This window comes from Mus pahari, chromosome 8, assembly GCF_900095145.1.
Source record: "Mus pahari chromosome 8, PAHARI_EIJ_v1.1, whole genome shotgun sequence".
In the NCBI taxonomy this organism is placed as follows: Eukaryota; Metazoa; Chordata; class Mammalia; order Rodentia; family Muridae; genus Mus; species Mus pahari.
The window spans coordinates 21260173-21280509 of NC_034597.1; the positions used below are offsets into that span (position 1 = coordinate 21260173).

The 20337-nt window shown below is 45.8% G+C and overlaps 2 protein-coding genes across 3 annotated transcripts in view; both read left to right on the plus strand.

Annotated features, from left to right (window-relative positions):
- Positions 1-3610: 3610 nt before the first annotated feature.
- On the plus strand, positions 3611-10885 carry Selenok (selenoprotein K). 2 transcript variants are annotated; one of them, XM_021203821.2, is made up of 5 exons: positions 3611-3762; positions 5241-5331; positions 6986-7069; positions 8568-8654; positions 10347-10885. In XM_021203821.2, exons 1-4 carry the CDS (start codon positions 3744-3746, stop codon positions 8647-8649), a joined length of 276 nt encoding a protein of 91 aa, XP_021059480.1. In that variant the 5' UTR covers positions 3611-3743; the 3' UTR covers positions 8650-8654; positions 10347-10885. The 2 variants fall into 2 exon arrangements, with proteins under 2 accessions (XP_021059480.1, XP_021059479.1); XM_021203820.2 differs by lacking the exon at positions 10347-10885 and having other exon boundaries at positions 8568-8658.
- A 3251-nt stretch (positions 10886-14136) lies between these two features.
- Positions 14137-20337, plus strand: part of Actr8 (actin related protein 8) — a 15370-nt gene continuing 9169 nt past the window's right edge. Inside the window, exons 1-3 of the mRNA XM_021203336.1 lie at positions 14137-14382; positions 18055-18225; positions 19666-19776. Coding sequence (XP_021058995.1) covers positions 14260-14382; positions 18055-18225; positions 19666-19776 — 405 coding nt within the window. The 5' untranslated portion in view covers positions 14137-14259. The remainder of the gene's footprint in view (positions 14383-18054; positions 18226-19665; positions 19777-20337) is intronic.

A 20337-nucleotide genomic window follows, 5' to 3' on the forward strand; every position in this document is an offset into this window, starting at 1 on the left:
AGCTATTGGAAGGAACACAGGGCCCCCAATGGAGGAGCTAGAGAAAGTACCCAAGGTGTTGTAGGGGGCTGCAACCCTATAGGTGCAACAACAATATGAACTAACCAGTACCCCCTGAGCTTGAGTCTCTAGCTGCATATGTAGCTGAAGATGGCCTAATTGGCCATCACTGGGAAGAGAGGCCCCCTTGGTCTTGTAAACTTTATATGACCCAGCACAGGGGAAGCCCAGGGCCAAGTAGTGGGAGTGGGTGGGTAGGGGAGCAGGGGCGGGGGGAGGGGTTATAGGGAACTTTTGGGATAGCATTTGAAATGTAAATAAAGAAAATAATAATTAAAAAATTGGTTTTCTTGCCTTATTCTATTTCACCTTTTCTGTGTTAGTCCAACAATGTTTTTATATTGCAGCAATCATGTCTAGCAGCAATGTACTAAGTGTGAGCCACATAAGTAATTTAAATTTCTCTAATAACCATATCAAGATATAAAAGGATAAAATTATTTTTAATGAAGTATTTTGGTTATTTATTTTCTGGTTTTCAGGTAGTCTCACATTGCTCTTTCAGATGACCAGAGTTCAATTCCCAGCACACATGTAGCAGCTCACAAACATTTGTAGCTCTAGTTCCAGGGGACCTGATGCCCTCCCTGGCTTCCATGGACATCAACTATGCAAACGATACACAGACATATACACAGGCCAAACAGACACACACACACACACACACACACACACACATTTAAGTTTAATCAATTTTTCAAAGCCATACATATTCCCATCAAATGTAAGTGAGAAGTTGTGAAAGACTTTACAAGTTGAGGAAAAACTTAGAAGAACTGAACCCGAGAAGAGCAGTGTTTTGAACCCCGAGCCATCTCTCCAGCCCTGGATTAAAGTTTTAACTGGTAGGGAATGTTCTCCTCAGGAGAAACTGTGCACATAAGCAAGAATTCAGGAAAATGAAGGGTCTATTGAGGAACTAGAAGCCAGAGAGAATAATCTAAGTGGTAGCAAAGAAGGCCCCACAGCCGACCAGGGCGTTATGTGGCAGGTGGTGGCTAGAAAGACTAACGAGCAGGAGACTGCTGAGGCTGTATTGAACTGGCAGCCAGAAGTAACACGGGTTGAAACCCAGGGAGGCTAGGAATAGTTTGCTGGGAAATCACTGCATTAAGGTTCAGGAATAAAATCTAAAGAGGAATGAAGAGGAAGTAGCTGATCTGAGATCCGGGGTTTGCTCCCTTCCTTGTGTGGCTACTGGTGCTTTGTTAAGACAAGTTCTCCCTTTAATCCCAGCACTCGGGAGGCAGAGGCAGGAGGATTTCTGAGCTCGAGACCAGCTTGGTCTACAGAGTGAGTTTCAGGACAGCCAGGGCTACACAGAGAAACCCTGTCTCGAAAAACCAAAAAAAAAAAAACCTTACAAGTGTGCACCACCACACCTTGTACAGGGATACCAGGCAGATGAGGCTCCTGATCCCTTAGCAGTTTATTAAGGAAGAATTAATCAGGTTAGTAATTCCCTGTTGTGATAAGGACTATGAATAAACTGACCAGAGATGAGGAATCAAAGAGAGACGCTCATACGATGACGCTCAGGCTGACAGCTAAAGGATAAGGAATGGGGATCTGTCAATGAGTCAGCTGAAGTGTTACAGGAAGAATAGCTATGTGCATGTTCGGGAAAATGAAAAGACTTAGGGTGCTCACAATGCTGTAAAAAAAAAAAAAAAAAAAAAAAGTATTGCCAGAGTGTGGTTTGGGTGGGAATGTGCAGCAGGAAGCTAACGGGGCCATCAAGAGAACAGGTCAGGGTATATCAGGGGATACTGAAAAGGACCTAGTGTGTAAGAGCAACAGGAGATCACTACATTTTAGTGTCTAAAGGGTTTTAAGCAAAACAAAGTTTTGTTTTGTTTTGTTTTGTTTTGAAATAAATCATTCTTGTCGAAGTCTGACAAAAGTATAACCAGGGATTTCAGTCAGAAAGAAACGAGAGCACAGAAAGTGAGAGACATCGTCATGGTTTACCTCAGGACTGGGAAGGCCCTTCACAGACCCAAGTTGGGAGAAGAGCTCGGTGGGTAAAGTGACTGCTGCACAGGCATGAGGGCCTGAATTTCAGATTCCCCAGGACTCATGTAAAAGCCAGCAGTGGTTGCACACAACTCAGACCTAGTTCTGGACGATGAGACAGGCAGATGGCCAGAGCTCCCTGGCCAGTTCGATAAGGTGGAAAACACCGACTCTCCCTTTCTGTACTGACTCCACACACTCATTCCTCCCTTCCCTTCTCCTCCCTCCCCACCCCCTCCACCCCACCCCCACTTCCCGCACCAGGAAGGAAACGCAACAGGGGCAAGAAATTTTCTTCAAATTTACTCAATGCCCAAGACCTGACCTGCCTTCCAATGCACATGTCACTTCTACAATGCTGACAAGCAGAGGGAATTGTCATTCCGAAGTTTATTTTATTATTTTTTCTAGTTGCGTCTCTAGAGCTATTAAAAATGCCACTTCCTAGCCGGGTGTTGGTTACACCTTTAGTTCCAGCACTTGGAAGGCAAGAGGCAGGTGGATCTCTGAGTTCAAGACCAGCCTGCTCTACAGAGCTAGGGCAGCCAGGGCTACACAGAGAAACAGTCTTGAAAACAACAAAATACCAACCACTTCTTGAACTCATATAGATCCACATGTCTATGCCTCATGAGTATTGTATAGGCCTGGTCTACAAAATGAGTTCCAGGGCAGCCTGGGATACACAGATCCCATCTCAAAAACAAACAAACACCAAAACCAGCTGGGTGTGGTGAGGCTCGTCTTTCATCCCTGCGCTAGGGAGGCAGAGGCAGAGGCAGAGGCAGGCAGATCTTCACATTTAGGGCCAGCCTCGTCTACAAAGTGAGCTCCAAGCCAGGAATACATGTGAGTCCTGCTTCAAAAAAAAAAAAAGCAAAACAAATAAACTGAGAGCAGGGCTGGTGAGATGGCTCAGTGGGTAAGAGCACCCGACTGCTCTTCCAAAGGTCCAGAGTTCAAATCCCAGCAACCACATGGTGGCTCATAACCATCCGTAACAAGATCTGATGCCCTCTTCTGGAGTGTCTGAAGACAACTACAGTGTACTTACATATAATAAATAAATAAATCTTTAAAAAAAAAATAAAAAACTGAGAGCAGAAATACTGACTTAAAGGGAATACGGCCCAGAGGGACTTATCAGTGAGTTCACCAAAATCTGATGATGAAAGCTCTTCGTGTCCCTGACACAGGCCTCAGAGCCTCTCCCTGCCACTCCGTAAGACAGCAACGTGTCTGCAAAGTTGAGGAATGCACCGCCCTCAAAGCCCCTCGAGCCACCTCAGACCCGACCTGCTCATGTCTGCCCACTAGCAAGCGACTTCCGGTCGGCAGTGCTGTGGCCTCAAAGACTTAGGTCAAACCGGAACCAAGTGAGAGAGAAAGAGGGAAAAAAAAAGGCCCCTCAAACAATATTTCTCCTAGACGTCAGATCCGGTCTCCTGACTCACACAGCGTCCACGCCAGCGGAAGTTACTCGTGTGGCTGGGCGGAACCTCCAGTCTGGAGTTGTCTCCCAGCAGCCAATGGGCTCGGCCCAGCTCTAGCCTGACTTGGGTCTATCGGTGGCCTGTGACGTACAGGGCGGGGCGGGAGGCTAGGGACGGCGACCAGAGCGGGGTCGGGTCTTCTCTGTCGCTGGGAAGCAGGCAGCCGGAGGGAAGATGGTTTACATCTCGAATGGTGAGTGAGCGCCTTGCCCTGGGCCCGCGTCTGTCCCGGCTCGCGGGGGCCGGAGCTTAGGGCGGCCTCCCCGACACCCGGGGCCGGGAGGAGTGGGAAGCGGAGGCGGTGGGAGCCGAGGCGCAGCCCAGAAGGTCCCCGGCGGCCGCTGGGGGACCCCGAAGCCTCCTGGTACAGCCAGTTTTCCGATTGTGGGTTTGCGCTAGTGATCCCGGGCGCGGGTGTCCCTACCCGGGAATGACAGATGCTAGCCCGGGCCGGATACAACGCGCTTTTGTTTGGGCCGCTAGAGCGGCGTTCTTTGCCTAGCATCTCTTTCATCCTTGTAACTGTTCTATTCAGATCGTGCATTTCTATCCTTGGTCTTTCGGATGCAGACCGAGACGCAGATAGGTTGACGAGCTCTCTCAAGACCACAAACAAAGGCAGTATGTAACGTAGGTTAAATTGAACTCAGGTTGGCTCCAGTATTACCTACCATACTGCCTCTATAATGCGTACAATAATGATGGCGATGGTGATGATGCAGAAGTAGCAAGAATATGAAAAAAAAAAAACCAATAAAATAAAATTTGAAGACAGGGTCTCACTTTGTAGTTTTGTCTGCCTTGTAACTCACTGTGTACGTTAAGGTGGCCACTAACTCCCAAAGATCCTCCTGCCTCTGACTCTGGAGTAGTGGGATTAAATTAAAAGCAAGCACCACCACACCAGGCAATACAAACGCTGTGACAGATCGTTCTCCCCAAAGAGTGTAGCTAGTCCTAAGCCCATGACTTTGCCCAGTTTGAAAGAACTTGGGAAGCAAGTCTCCAATTATTGGAAAAGAAAAGAATACAGTCCAAAAAGGTTGTATCAGTGCCAGAACCATCTGCCCACCTGTGTGACTTAGGTGAGACTCCTTGGCGCATTTCTACAAGTCTGTCTTGGGGGCCCTGGAAATAGGTGTGGTTGTATCTGATTCAAATGTGTATCTCCAGAGAGGAGGGTGATTAGGAGAAATCTTAGGGCTGAGAGACTTTGAATTAATTGGGTTTTCGGGATTTCACCTCCTGATTACAAAGCTTTGGGATAGGTGGTGTGATGGGCACTACAGGAAGCATCAACATTCCATCTTAAGTTTTGACCGCTCACAGAATCTGTAATTTGCGATTTAGGTCACTAGCTCATACAACTCTACGTTCAAAAGTGATAAATGTTCTGCTGCATCCATCTCGCCACTAAAATGTCTTGTGCATTTTACCAGTGAGGAGGAGACGGCAAAGAGATGCCTAGAATGAGTTGGCCTCCGAGAATTATGGACTGAAAGTAGGCAACTAAGGAAGGCGTGAACTCTAGGTCCCAGAGTGTGACTTCACTCACAGTGGACCTCTGATGTAGACTGAAGCTGAGCCCATTGGTTGTTGCTCTGCTGATTGAAGGCAGCGCCGAGTTGTGGACTTGTGGCACTTATTCAGTTTCTTTCTTTAATTCTGTAGGTCAGGTGTTGGACAACCGGAATCAGTCCCCATGGAGAGTGTCTTTCCTAACAGACTTCTTCTGGGGAATAGCAGAATTCGTGGTTTTCTTGTGAGTATAAAAGCATTTCTTTGAGACCAAGTGTTACTATTTAGTCTCATGGCTGGTTTAGTGGTGTAGAGAGTCTGAGCTGGTCTGGAAGTCATTGTAGTCACCCTGCCTTAGCCTCCTAAGTGTTGAAATTACAAGAATGTGCCACCATTCCTAGTTCTGAACTCTTAATGAAGTGTTAGTCAATAATAGAAAAAAAAAATGTCGCCTTCTCAGTCATTTCAAGCCGTTCTGTGTTAGATGAGGGGTGGTGTTTGACCTTTACTGCCAGTCAGTTACTACCAGATGTTACGTATCCTGAGTTGAGTAAATATTTGAATGTCTCATGTTTGGAAAGTCATGAGTAGATAGGGAAGGATACTCCCTCCTTTAGTTGAGTGTTGAGCTGGCTAGTTTTATGTCAACTTGACACAAGTTAGAATTACTGAAAATAGGAACCTCAATTGGGAAAATGCCTCCATAAGATCAGGCTAGAGGTAAGCCTGTAGGACATTTTCACTTAGTGATTGATGTGGGAGGGCCCAGCCCATTGTGGAGGGGGACACCCCTGGATTCTGTAAGAAAGCAAACTGAGCAAGCCATAGGGAAAAAGCCAGTAAGCAGTACCCCTTCAGCATCAGCTCCTGCCTCCAGGTTCCTGCCCTAATCAAGTCCTTGTCCTCACTTCCTTCAGTGATTGTAGAACTGTAAGTCAAGTAAACCCTTTGCTCTCCAGCTTGCTTTGGGTCATGGTGTTTCATCACAGCAATGGTAACCCTAACTAAGACAAGTATATTAGTAATATCAGTCTTCATATTCAGTGTAATTTAGTATATTCGGAATAATATCAGTCTTCATATTCAGTGTAATTTAGTATATTCGGTATAATATCAGTCTTCATATTGCAAGGGATAGTGGATGAGTGTGGAAAGTGGATACTAGAGGAAGTTACCCAAAGAGGGACAAGACCCTGACCTCAAAGTTGCCAGTGCAAAATGTAATTACTTTTACAAATTTTACCTATATTGTTTACTGTTTTGCCTTAGTTAACCCCTCCATCTAAGAAGTTAGAAAACTGGGCTAAGAATGGTGGCATACACTGTTAATCCCAGTATTCAGAATTCATTCAAGCAGGATTCAAGGCCAGCCGGGCATCACACATAGTAAAACCTTGTCTTTAGGGGGGAAAAAGGAAATTGCATTTTCTGACATTCTGAGTGGTTCTGTGCCTCTGACTATAATACCCTTATCTGTTCCCTCCACAAGGTGATGTCAGGTAGGCTATAGGCAGAGGAATTGCAGGCATGGTGAATGTAACACACTGTTAAAAACAGAATAAGTTAGTGGGGGTGGGGTGATGACTGTATGATACTGTAAAAATAGGTTATGCTGATACCTAAGAGGAAGACTGAAACTGACGAGGACTCTGGTCTTGTGCTGTCTACAGGTGTCACTAGCAGAGGAGAAATGCAGGGGCAGGTGGCTTGGTATAGAACGTGGCACGTCCTGTTTTAGACACTTGTGTATGCTAAGTTTGTCCAGCTGGCATCAGGAAGTGGAGGCTTAAGCTATTAAGTTGGGTTAGTCACCGTCTTGCAGAGATTTGAGAACCATGACAGTATGCTTGACAGTGGCGTCAGAAGTGAGACTGTCGTTTTCTGCCCCTTTGTTTCAGTTTTAAAACTCTGCTTCAGCAAGATGTGAAGAAAAGAAGAGGCTACGGGAGCTCCTCTGATTCCAGATACGATGATGGAAGAGGGTAGGGAGAGCCTTTCCTACTGATGTTTCTCCTTTGTATCTTCATCTTGTTGTTTTAGTTAGAGTTAAACCTGTAGCAATGAAAATCTCATTTCACAAAATTAACAAGTTGCTATAAAAGTCAAGTTGCTTCTGATAAACAGTCAAGCTAGCAAAACTATAAAATTTTTAAATTGTAATTTTAAAATTTACCACGAGAAAGCTAAACTATAGGCCGAAAATTAATGGGCAACATTCAAATCTAGAGACTTCACAGTGCAGTCTGGACTCAGCCGCCAATGACCAGTTCAGATGAGAAGCTTTATCAGCCCTGCACTGAGCTCGGGTTTACTCAGGAGGAGGAGCTGCAGCCCACACACTGAGTGTTTGAATGTTTGATTCCTGACTAGAGTTTGCTTCTCTGCTGTTGTGATACAGCACTGATGACAAGCTACTTGGGCAAGGAAAGTCGTGTTACAGTCCATCACCTAGGGGCGTCAAAGCAGGTCCTGAAGCAGCGACCACGGAGGACGGCTGTTTTTGACTTGCTTCTCCTGGCTTGCTCAGCTCCCTTTGTTATACAGCCTGGGCTGGCACCATCCACAATTGGCTGTCAGCAGCTAGCAGTCAAAGTGCACCACACGCCCACGCACACACACATACACACACACACACACACACACACACACGCCCTGTCAGCCGCTCTGATTGAGGTTCCATCTGACCAACTGTTAGGTCTCAGACGTGAGACAGATGGTTAACTGAGGTACTCATTAAAATACCAAAGCAGACTCGGGCCACCAGGTTCTCCCTGCAGCCTTCACCCCATACGAGTTACAGGGTAGGCTAGTGTACCTCCCGTCCCTAAGTGTCATATGACCTAGTCATGTTGGCGACTTGGCCTCCTTGCTCTACCCTTTACTCTCGTGGACCAGGCTGCCCCTCTTGGTCAGTGACTTCTCTCTCCACCCCACTGTCCTCACGTGGCCATGGCCTGCCTCAGTCTGGCCACATTCACTCTGGACTCTCCCGTGTGTTTAAAACTTCTCCGTGTGCTTCCTTTTTTTTTCCCTTTGCTAACCTGCATGGTAGTTCCTATTTTAAAACTCTAAGGGTTGTGTGCCTTGTTTTGTTTTTTGAGATAGGGTTTAATTTTGTAGTACTGTTGGCTCGGTCCTGGCTACATATCCTAGGCCGACCTTAGACTGCTGATAATCTTTCTTCCTTGGCCTCCCTAGGGCTGAGATAACCATTGTAGGCTACCATGCTCATTTTCCTGTATTTATTGAAAAAGGTGTCGTTGAATGCTTAATAAAAGGAACCAATTGGCCGGGAATGGTGGTGTATACCTTTAAAACCAGCTCTTAGGATACAGAGGTAGACAGAATCTGAGCTCAAGGCCTGGTCTATATAGACAATTTAGGCTAGGCAACACTACATAGCAAGACACTCTCAGAAACGAGAGAACCAACTGAAGCTCGGTTTACCAAACAGTAGATGCTAACTTCCTCTTTTATTAGGCCACCAGGAAACCCTCCACGAAGAATGGGTAGGATCAGTCACCTTCGTGGCCCCAGCCCTCCTCCAATGGCTGGTGGATGAGGAAGGTAAGTTGAAATCTGAAATGATTTTGCCTCCTTAGGAATATCTTGTTTAAGAAAACAGAAGTCATGTTTTTGGTGAAGGGTTTTTCAAGACTGGATTTTTCTGTTCATCCCTGAACCAGGTTGGCCTAAACTTAAGATTGGCCCACCTATGATTCCTGAGTACTGGGGTTAAAAGTGTCCCCCACCATGCTCACAGTCAGCTATCGGATGGAACACAGGGCCCCCAATGGAGGAGCTAGAGAAAGTGCCCGAGGAGCTGAAGGGGGATGCAACCCTGTAGGTGGAACAACAATATGAACTAACCAGTACCCCCAGAGATCGTGTCTCTAGCTGCATATGTAGCAGAAGATGGCCTAGTCGGCCATCACTGGAAAGAGAGGCCTCTTGGTCTTGCAAACTTTATATGACCCAGGACAGGGGAATGCCAGGGCCATGAAGTGGGAGTGGGTGGGTAGGGGAGCAGGGGCGAGGGGAGGTATAGGGAACTTTCGGCATAGTATTTGAAATGTAAATAAAGAAAATAATAATAATAATATAAAAATGAAAAAAAAAAAAACAATGGGTTTTACTATGGCATTTCTTGAATACTCTGCTCTTACCAACCTCCATCTCCTACCTCCATCCCTGTTTCTCTACTATTCATCCCCTCTTCTCCCCAGTAGCTTCATTTCTTTGTTCTTGGAGCATATATTCTATTACCCTACACTCAAGAACATTTTCCTTCTCTAATGATTTGGCATTCTTTATAATTTTGTTAACAATACCCACCTATTCACTCACCCAAACATTCATGTGCACACAAATATAAATTGAAACCTAGGATTCCTAGGGAGGAGAGGCCCTTGGTCTTGAGATTACATGCCCCACTATAGGGGAATGCCAGGGCCAGGAAGTGGGAGTGGGTGCGTTGGGGAGTAGGGTGGGGGAGGGGATAGGGGGCTTTGGGGATAGCATTTGAAATGTAAATGAAGAAAATATCTAATAAAAGTATCCATAAAAAAAAAGTGTCCACCACCACCACCAACTGACTTTGTTTGTTTGTTTTATGTGTATGAGTGTTTTGCTTACATGTTTGTTTTATGTGTATGAGTGTTTTGCTTACATGAATGTAAGTGTTGGATGGGTGGGGGCAGGGAGGAGACCAGAAGAGGGCACTGGATCTGCAAGTGGCATTTTAAGATTTTATTTTTACTTAGGTAGGTGTGTGTGTGTCTGCTTGTATGCGTGTGTGTGTGTCTGCTTGTAGGTATAGGTGCCTATGCGGGTCAGAACAAGTTAAATACTCCTGGTTTTCTAGTTGCCAGCAGTTGTGAGCCACCTAAGATGTGTGCTTAGAATCCAACTCTTGTCCTCTGCAAGAATAGGAAGTGCTCTTAGCTGCTGAGCCATCTCTTTAGAAGTTGCATATTTTATTATTTAGAGTTATATCTTAATTCTTGGAAGTTTATTGTCTTTATTATTAAAATATCACTTGAGAAAAGATTTGTTTTACCTCCTTGGACCTCCTTGGCTTCATGGCCAGCTCTCTTCACTGTTTCTACCCCTCAAGAATTTCATGCTGATATATATATATACACATGCCAGAGAGAGAGAAAGAGAGGGAGGGAGGGAGGGAGGAAGGGAGGGAGGGAGGCAGAGAGAGAGAGAGATCCAGTTTAATAAGCAGGAGCTAATTCTGTTAACCTCTTGTAGGTAAATGTCTGCTCTGAGAAGCAGACAACTAGACATACACATGTGTAGAAGGAAACCATCAAGAGGTGAAGAGCGGCTCATGCAGGAGAAGATGGTGTATGTCCAAACAAGGATTGCTCTGTGTCCTCACAGATGAATGAGGTCATGCTGGGAATTCCCTCTGCAGGATCTGGCCTGACTGATACGCAGTTCTATAAATGTACATGTTTGTCTCCTTAATCTATTTTGTATAGTTTACTAAAGTATTAATATAGTTTTAAGAAGTAAATATTTCTAGGTTGAAAACTTGATTGTTCATCTTTATATGATCATACCCAAAATCTTTGATCTGGAAGAAATAAAGGCCATGTATTTAGTCCTGGGGTTTTGTTTGGTTGGTTTTGTTTGATTGGTTTTGGTTTTGCCTGGCTTTTCCAAGCCGTCACCCCTTCTCCAGTGTATATGTCCTGTTAAATTTGCCTTTTCTCAGCTTTCAAAATACTGCTCACTGTTACTTTGCTCTCATTTATAAATAAACCAAAACATAATTATTTCAGTAGCATATGTAAATTTGCTTTTGAATTTTTAATCTTTAATGTACTTACTTTGTAAATGCATGTTATTTGATTTACTACTAGGTAACATGGTCAGGATATTTATAAGGCCACCGTCATCAAAAACTGAGTTTGAAATGACTTGACTGTATGCTCGCCAATCTTGAAACCCATGGACTTCACTGCTATCTTGACAGCCGTTTTTGAGATTTGTAGTTGGCTTCTTTATTGCTGTGACAAAGACTATGACCAAAGGGAACTTGGGGAGGAAAAGGGGTTTGTTTTTATTCTTGCTCTCTTATAGCTCACAGTCCATCATGGAGGGAAGTTAGGGCAGAGACCATGGCGAGCACTGCTTACTGGCTTGTTCTCAGTGCTTGTTCAACTTGATACGTTGTACAACCCAAGACCACCTTCAGGCTGGCACTACCCACAGTGGTCCTCAACAATCCATCAAGAAAATGCCCTACAGACTTCTCTGTAGGCTGAGTGATAAAGGCATTTTTTCAACTGAGGTTCCTCTTCCCAGGGGATTCTAAGTTAAGTTCTCAAAAACTAACAAAAGCAAACTATAACCCAAGCTGGCCTTGAGCTGGAGCTTGAGCACTTCCTGTCTGCCTCTGGAGTATTGTGCTTATGCATATGCGAGCAGCAGCTTGCTTAGCTTACCCTAGTCTCATGAATGGTGACTACATAAAATAGGCCCTGGAATATAATAAAAGTGAGAAACAGTACATGCCAGTGGACAAAGGTTGAAACCAAAATATTTAGGTGAAAGCTATTTATATCTACTTATCAGAAATGGGGATGTTGCATCACAAGCTACTGGTGTTCAAAGAGAAAAGTGACTAAGTTTTAGAGTAAGAACAATCTTGACTAAGTTATAGTCAACCTCTTTTATGTTTTTAGTTGATTCTTAAATTATACAAATAAATGTGAGGCCTCAGAGCTCCACAGCTCCCTCAATTGTGTGGCTGTGAGTGGCAGGAATATTGTAAGAAGAGCATGGCCTTTGTAGGTGACTTAAGTGTACGCGGTAGCTTCTCTGTGCTTGGAATCTAAGAGCCTTTTCTGACTGAAGATTGCTGCTGGTGCTGAATTCCTCTCTCAGGACTTAACCTCACAGTCCCTGCATGCAACTCATATTGAGCAGATTTGCTCTGCACTTGAGTACTGGAGCCTGTAACACAGGACCTATCCTCTGGTATATCCTGTATTTGAAACTTGTCTTTATCCAGTAGCTTATAATTTTGAGTCATGCTTTGTCACTTATGAAAAGAAATCAGGAAGGGTAGACCAAAGCCGGGCAGTGGTGGCACAAGCCTTTAATTGCAGCACTCAGGAGGCAGAGACAGGTAGGTCTCTGAGTTCGAGGCGAGCCTGGTTTACAAAGTTGAGTTCCAGGACAGCCAGAGCTGTTACACAGAAAACAAAGATGGACAGTGCTAAACTGGACTTTTTGTTGGCTTACTGAGACAGGCACATGCAGTCCAAGGTGACCTTCAACTCAAGATGCTCTTGCCCGTCCCAGTTACATGGGATCACAGGGGCGCTCCCCACATCCAGCTCCTGTTTTCTCGCCGTCTTCTGAGGCTCACAGAAACACACTTCTTGTGGAGCTTCATTCTAGTGCTGGAGAAAGTGCATAGGCAAAACAACTACACACCAATGGCCCCTAGGTCTAAGGAACCATAATGAAAGGACACACTTTGGCAGGGATGAGGAGAGCTAAAGCTATCCAGCCAGACACCACACCTGAAATTAGGTGTGTGGGCTTGTGATAAGGCCAAGCTTTGACACTGGCTGCCAAGCCCAGCTGACCCTACTCCTAGGACCCACCTGGGAGAAAGAACTCCTTAGAGTTATCCTCTCACCTCTACAAATGCACCTTAGCAAGAATGTATACACACACACAAAACAAAACAAGATCAAATATAGCTTTGTAGACCACAGGCTGTAGGCTTGCTCAGTAGGTAGGAGCACAAGCTCTTGAGGACTTGAGTTCAGATCAAAGCACCCATAGGACAAGGCTTGGCCAATACCCCGGGCTCACCTGTAACGCCAGGTGTCAGGAAGAGATGGGATCTGGTGGCTCGATGGCTATCAGCTGAGCTCTAGGGTTATTGAGAAATCCTGTTTCAAAGAAGTATCATGGCACAATAAATGAGGGCAACCTGATGTTCTCTGGCTCCGTAGGTGTACAGCACACACACACACACACAAAGAATTAGATCAAGTAAAGTCCTAGAGGTAGTTGGCCATAAACTGAGGCAATCCTCCTGAGTGTTGGAATGGCATGTATACGCTGCCACAACAGACTGATTTGCAGTAAAATGCTGAGCAGCTGTAGGGACAGATGATCAGGAACTGGACTAGACAGGAACCCCATCTTAGAGGCTGCTGTTGTCATCCAGTGGGAGTTGGCTAAGTGACACCACATTCAAAAAAGTGAATTCAAGATAATTTTAGTCACTTCGCTATTTGTGATGGTTTGGGCGAGCAGCCAAATTACATATGTGACTTATTGTTGGGGTCTCGCCATCTCCTGTCCCACCTCCTACGGGATGTGGGAATTAGGGATTACATATTTGCCAGGAGGTGGTAACACATACCTTTAATCCCAGCACTTGGGACCAGAGGCAGGAGGGTCTCTGTGAGTTCGAGGCCAGCCTGGTCTACAAAGCAAGTTCCAGGACAATCAAGGCTTCACAGAGAAACTCTGTCTCAAAATAAAAAATAAAAAAATAAATTTAAAAATCTGTATTTAATTTTAATTTTGCAATGCTTTGTAGAAATCTTATGTATAGGTATCAAATGGGTAAAGCTATGAAATTCAAAGAAGTTACTCAAGGAATATGTCAAGAGACCAAGTCCCAGAGAACCCGATCAGAGGCCAGACTGAGCAGGACCAACGAACTGTGAGAACTAGCAATATTATGGAACCTCTGAGTGAAGACCTGTGGAGTCAAAATGAGACTGATGAACCTCAGACTCATGCGGAGCACTCAATTTATTGGAGTTAAGTGAGATAGCTTACACCTTTAACTTCTGTGAGTCTAACCCAGGACTAAAAATAAGTTTAATTAATTAACTGTATTACACTGGGGATGTAACTGATTGGTAATAGGAACATGCTCACCATTCATACGTGCCTCGGTTCAGTCCCCATCATCACCAAAAAAAACAAAAAATGGAAAAACCAAAACTCCAACCCTGTCATGCCCTCCTCGTTCCCAGAATTCTCTAGGGGCGACGCCGGCGGCGGCCATCTTGACTGTGGGCAGCCAGGGGACGCTGCGCCTGCGCGATGGTTCTCCTCTGACTGCTGTGGCGTCGGTGTTCCTGAGCCCCGGGGCTGGTGGTGGTCGGCGGTGGCAGAGATGACCCAAGCCGAGAAGGGGGACGCGGAGAACGGGAAGGAGAAGGGCGGGGAGAAGGAGAAGGAGCAGCGCGGCGTGAAGCGGCCCATCGTGCCCGCGTTGGTCCCCGAGTCGCTGCAGGAGGTGAGGAGCAGGGGGGTTGGCCTTGGTTAGACCACTGCTAGCCTGGGCCTCTGCTGCTGGCCGGAGCCCAGGGTCCGGGCGGAGCCGGAGCATCCGGGTCCCCACCCCTAGGTTCCTTGGGGTGCGCGGTGCAGGGCAAAGCCAAGTCCGCGGTGCACAGCCTCCAAGTCTCAGCTATAAGACGTCACGATTTAGCAACAGCCTGGCTCGCAGGGACGCCAGCAGATATTCCTTTAGGGATGGTTAGGGCTCTAGCCAGTTCCCTTGTTTGCAAATCTCACAGTGCAAGTCATTTCACGTTTAAAAGCAGGAAGAGGGCAGCCTTTCCTTAAATAGACACGAATAACATGTCAATAACAGTACAAGTTTAAGTAAAAGACTGGAAGTAGCGTGGCTCTCACTCTCACTCACCAGGGCTTCCTGATAAGTCAAGGAAATAAATTCCTATAGGGAAATGGGCCACCGCAGTGCACAGCTCCCAGAAGAAATAGGAAAGGATTACCTGTTGAGGATTTCTTGTGGACGATTTCAGGACCTTCTTCCTCGCCCATAGGTGGGTTCTAACTGGTAGGGCTGCAGTAAAATGCATAGTGTGGTGTGTGGGGTACCCTAGTTCAGGGGACCCCCACAATGCATCTCTTCCAGCCTGGACAGGGGTGCTAGAGATGTAGGGTGAGGTTAGAATGGTTTTAGAGCTATGCAAGGTTTATCAGCATTTCTCATCCTGAGGGTCGTAACAGCAAAATAACAGTTATGAAGTAGCAACAAAATACTTTTACGGTTGGGGGTCACCACAACACGAGGAGCTATATTAAAGGGTTGCAGCATTAGGAAGGTTCTGGGGAAAAGGGACTTGGATCTGGAGAGGATGCGAAGGATTGGAGACCTGGCTATTCAGAATGAGAAAGACGGTGGAGATTTTCAGTGTCCACACAAGCTCATAACCTAGCGTCTTCATCGAAGCTAGTGGAGAATTTTGGAATGGGATGCTAACTTGATGGTGTTGTGCTACATCGTTTTCATTTGCAGGGTTTACACTTGAGAGCCTCTCAGTTGAGTCCCCAATAAAAAGGAAGGAAAAAAAAAAAAAAACCCTTACTGTTTTAAGCACGTTTAAGTTTACAGTTTTGGGTTTCAGATTGAACAGTTAGCATTCTCTAAGGCCGACAGTTCTACATCCAGGCGATGTGATTAACTCTGGCATCCTCACAAGAACTGGATGGGGTAGGGGCTGCATCAGAGCAAGTGGCAGGCTGAATTTGTAGTATATCTTCTGGTCCATTTTCTACACCCCAGTGAGTCTCGTCACGTGCTTTGACTATCCCATACCCTCTGGGGTACTTGCACTTCATGGATGTTTCTCAGTCTTGGGTTAAGAAATGAATAATTCCCAGGAAATGATGAGTGGGACATACTGCTAGGTTTCTTTCCTAACACATTAAAATACATAATTACTAAAATAAAAATTATCCAAACATAACTGCAGTCTCTAGATTTTTTTGTTTTGTTTTGTTTTGTTTTTTTCAAGACAGGGTTTCTCTGTGTAGCCCTGGCTGTCCTGGAACTCACTCTGTAGACCAGGCTGGCCTCGAACTCAGAAATCCGCCTGCCCCTGCCTCCCAAGTGCTGGGATTAAAGGCGTGTGCCACCACTGCCCAGCTTCTCTAGATTTTCTTAATCCACATACTGCAGCCCGTGGGTTTTTGATAAAAGTCCAGGTGTCTCTGCTAGGTAGCGGCCTTATGTGTTTTCCCCTTTCGATTGGCAGATGTCCTCCATAGCACAGTGATTCTGGCGCCATGTACTGAGACATGGAAAGGAGGAAGGCTATAAGATCATATTATGAAGGGACCAGCAGACTTACTCCGGGTGACGTTTAATTCATTCCTGAGGGGAGGAGAGAGAACATTGCCGGCAGAGGGAGCTGTGTGGCTGAAGGCTCCAGAGTCGTTGAGTTTTGTCATCAGTAGAAGTCTGGATTGAAGCTGGGCAGAGTGGCACATGTCCGTAAAACAGAACTTGGGGTCTGGGTTGAGAGGGTTTGGTAGACTAAAAGGTCAGCCGTTCTAGAGCAAGGGCTGGGTGGAGCAGCTTAAGCCTTTGTATTTGTGAGCCACAGAAATGTTGTGAGAGAAACTTAGGCAGTGAGGTCAGGGGAAAGGAGGTACGGAGGAGTTGGACTGGGGTTGTGCGGCACAGTTGGGGTCTTGTTTTCTTTTAATAGAAGCTCTGAGGGGGTGGGGGTGTGTACACACGTTAGTGCAGTACCCACGGAGCCCAGAAGAGGGCGTCAGATGCATGAAGTTGGAGTAAGTGGTAATGAGCTGCCTGACATCAATGCTGGGAACCTGTTCTCTGCAAGAGCAATAATACTCTTGACTCTTGAGCTGTCTGCCCACTCCAGATTCCCTGCTTACAGAGGCATGGCCAAAGTCTCCTTCCCGTACATCTGCTGAACTTTGCATGCCTCGACAAGTTTGGAGTGGGGGGAGCAGAAGTTTTCCCAAGTAAGTTTGAATTCTCCCCCCCCCCCCATGAGAGTTATAGACTTAACTAGCTGTTCTGTAAAAGCCACAGCCGTCGCCTTACTCCTTTGGATTTGTGCTCGTCATCAGTTTTCCTGTGACTGTGCTGACGTACCAGGACAGTTGCAAACTCTGACTTTGAACCCCAGGCTCTTGCCAGATCAGGCAGACGGCACGCAGAGAACACAGGTGACAAGCCTGTGTTGATGGATATTGCTTCCAGCGTTGTGAAGCAGGGCTGTGCTGACGTTATGTTCTCCCTTGAGCTCCTCAAGCAAACATGAATGATCGTATTAGTCATCGCAGAAGCTGTCTTAGCTAGCCAGTTCCTAAGCTGCCTGGGACTTCTGGGTCCAAACAACTAGGGAAGGCTTAGCCCTTCCTCCGCTCCTCGGTCCCCTCTGTCTTCTCTCTCATCCATGTGTATTTCTTACTAAACAGAAAGTTATCTGCTAGTAGAGAGTCAGCCTTCACTACCATTCCACCTACATTCTGTGCCATACAAATGCCCAGTAATTACGTATTAGTTTGCACTGGAGGACTTTGGTTTCATCCATATAAGTAAGGATTTATGAAGTGTGTACCGTGAGTCAGCTTAAAGGAACCCAGAGAATTGTTCTCTCAGCTCCTTACTGAATGGTTTTCTGGCTTTTCTGTCCAGTAGTCTGTGCTGCCTTATGTCAACTTGACATAAGCTGAAGTCATCAGAGAAGCAGGAACTTTAACTGAGAAAATGCCTCTAGAAGATTGGGCTATAGGCAAGCCTGTAGGGCATTTTTCTTAACTAGTGATTAATGTAGGAGGGCCCAGCTCATAATGGGTGGTGCCAACCTTGGGCTGGTGGTCTTGGGTTCTATAAAAAAGCAGGTTGGGCAAACCATGAGGAGCAGGCCAGTAAACAGCACCCCTCTATGGCCTCGGCATCAGTTCTGTCCTGTTTGAGTTCCTGTCCTGACTTCCTTCAATGTGGCGGTGTCGGCCAAATAAACCCTTGCTCCAGAAATGCTTTTCTCCTAGGTTCCATCACGGCTGTTGTAACCCTAACCAGAACACAGTGTTTGCAGGAAACGTCACGTGATGTGGTGCCCATGTGTTAGTCACCTATCACCTGTCATCCTAATTCACGTTTATTTTTCTCTGTCTGCAGCAAATCCAGAGCACCTTCATTGTTGTCATACACCCAGGTTCAACAACTCTAAGAATCGGCCGAGCCACAGATACACTTCCGGCCAGCGTTCCTCACGTCATTGCACGAAGACACAAACAACAAGGGCAGCCCCTGTACAAGGACAACTGGCTCCTAAGGGAAGGACTAAATGTAAGTCAGAAAGCGGGAGCTGGGGATTAGCCTAGGATTGTTTCCGTTGGAGGGGAGGGGAGCTTAGATACCCAAGTGTCTCTGCGAACCTTGAATAAAAATCTTCAGGGTTCTACTTTTTAAAAGTAATATCACGCCGGGCGTGGTGGCGCACGCCTTTAATCCCAGCACTCGGGAGGCAGAGGCAGGTGGATTTCTGAGTTCAAGGCCAGCCTGGTCTACAGAGAGAAACCTTGTTTTGGGAAAAAAAAAAAAAAAAACCAAAAAAAAAAAAAAAAAGGTAAGATCACCCAGGGCCTGGAGAGATGGCTCAGTGGTTAAGAGCACCAACTGCTCTTCCAGAGGTCCTGAGTTCAATTCCCAGCAACCACATGGTGGCTCACAACCATCTGTAATGGGATCTGATGTCCTCTTCTGAAGACAGCCACAGTGTATTCATATACATAAAATAAATTAATAAATCTTAAAAGTAATATCACTGAGGGTTGCAAGTATAATTTTCATTTTAGCTAGTTTCAATTCCTGTTACTGTGATAAAATACCCTAACAGAAGCAACTGAGGGAGGGAGAAGGGGTTTATTTTGTTCACAAATTCAGGCTACAGTCCACCATCATGGGGAAGTCACGGTGGTGGGAACTTGAAGCCGCTGGTCACATTCAAGAGAAACAGATGTGTGTGTGTGTGTCTTTGAGTGTGTGTGTCTTTGAGTGTGTGTGTGTGTGTCTATACCCACGTGTGCGTGCTCAGCTCGCCTTAGCTCTTAGTTCAGCTTACTGCCTAGGGAATGGTGGTACCATCCAAAAAATAATTTACAGTATCAGAGTAACTTGAAATACTTCTTGATTTATTAAAACTATGTAAAGGACTGTGATTTTCTTGCAGAATCGGAAAGATAAGCATTATGTGGAGGTGTGAAGATTCCCTGAGATACCTTTTTCTTTGAGACAGGGTCTCACATTGTAGCCCCAGCTTACCTGGTACTTACTGTATTGACCAGCCTGGCCTGGGACTCATAGAAGGCTGCCAGCCTCTGCCTCACGTGCACCACCCTGCCTGGCAGTAATTTGAATGGTGTTGAAAATTTTTATCGGTCACAAGACACTTGAGGTTATAGGCTTTTCTAGCAGGGTTCCATTTTGAATTTTTGTTTGTTTGTTTGTTTGATTGATTGATTGATAGATTGGTTTTTGGAATCAGATATGTCCTTACTGTCCAGGCTGGCCTTTTATCCCCCTCTCTCAGCCTCTCCAATACTTGGATGCTGGCGGGTGGTGCCACATCCAGCTCTGACCATCTTAAGATTACCATGTCTAAACAAAGGTTAAACAGATGCTGCTTGTCTGAGTATCTATCCATTGATGGGCGCATTGCAGCATGCCTTGGTAGTTTCTCTTTTCACTAAACGTTTTATACTGATGATGCTTCATTTCTCTCTCCAGAAACCCGAAAGTAATGAACAAAGACAAAATGGCCTTAAAATGGTGGACCAGGCAATATGGTCTAAAAAGATGTCAAATGGTACAAGGCGGATCCCCGTGTCACCAGAACAGGTTCAGTCACATTTAGTATTTTTCCACTTCTCTTGATGTAGTCGTGTGTTGCGTAACAAAGGGGTGTGTCATACATCCCTGGAGGAGTTTGTGGTCCACACAGTAGCGCCTATGACAGAAGACTACCTTGTGTATCTTCTGCACACCTGGGCTCTATGGCCCAGCCCTGTTGCTCCAGCCTCCACAAGTGTACAGTATATCGCTATGCAGAATTCTGTACCCAGAGTTACCACAAATATGTTCGTATATGTAACACTTAAAACAAAATAGCATAGGGACTGCAGAGTTAGTTCCTTATGAGAGCAGTGGCTGCTCCTGCAGAGGACCCACATTCAGTTCCCAGCACCCACACGGCAGCTCACAGCCATCTACAGCTCCAGTTCCAGGGGATCTGATGCCTTCTTCTAGCCTCCAGGGGCATAGGGCAGGTGTGTGGTACACGTACATACATGCAGGAAAATACTCATACACATAAAATAAAAATAAGTAAATCTTTGGGGAAAAAAAAACAGTGTGTACAGCTCTAGGTACCTGTGCACGGTGTACAGCTCTAGGGTGCCT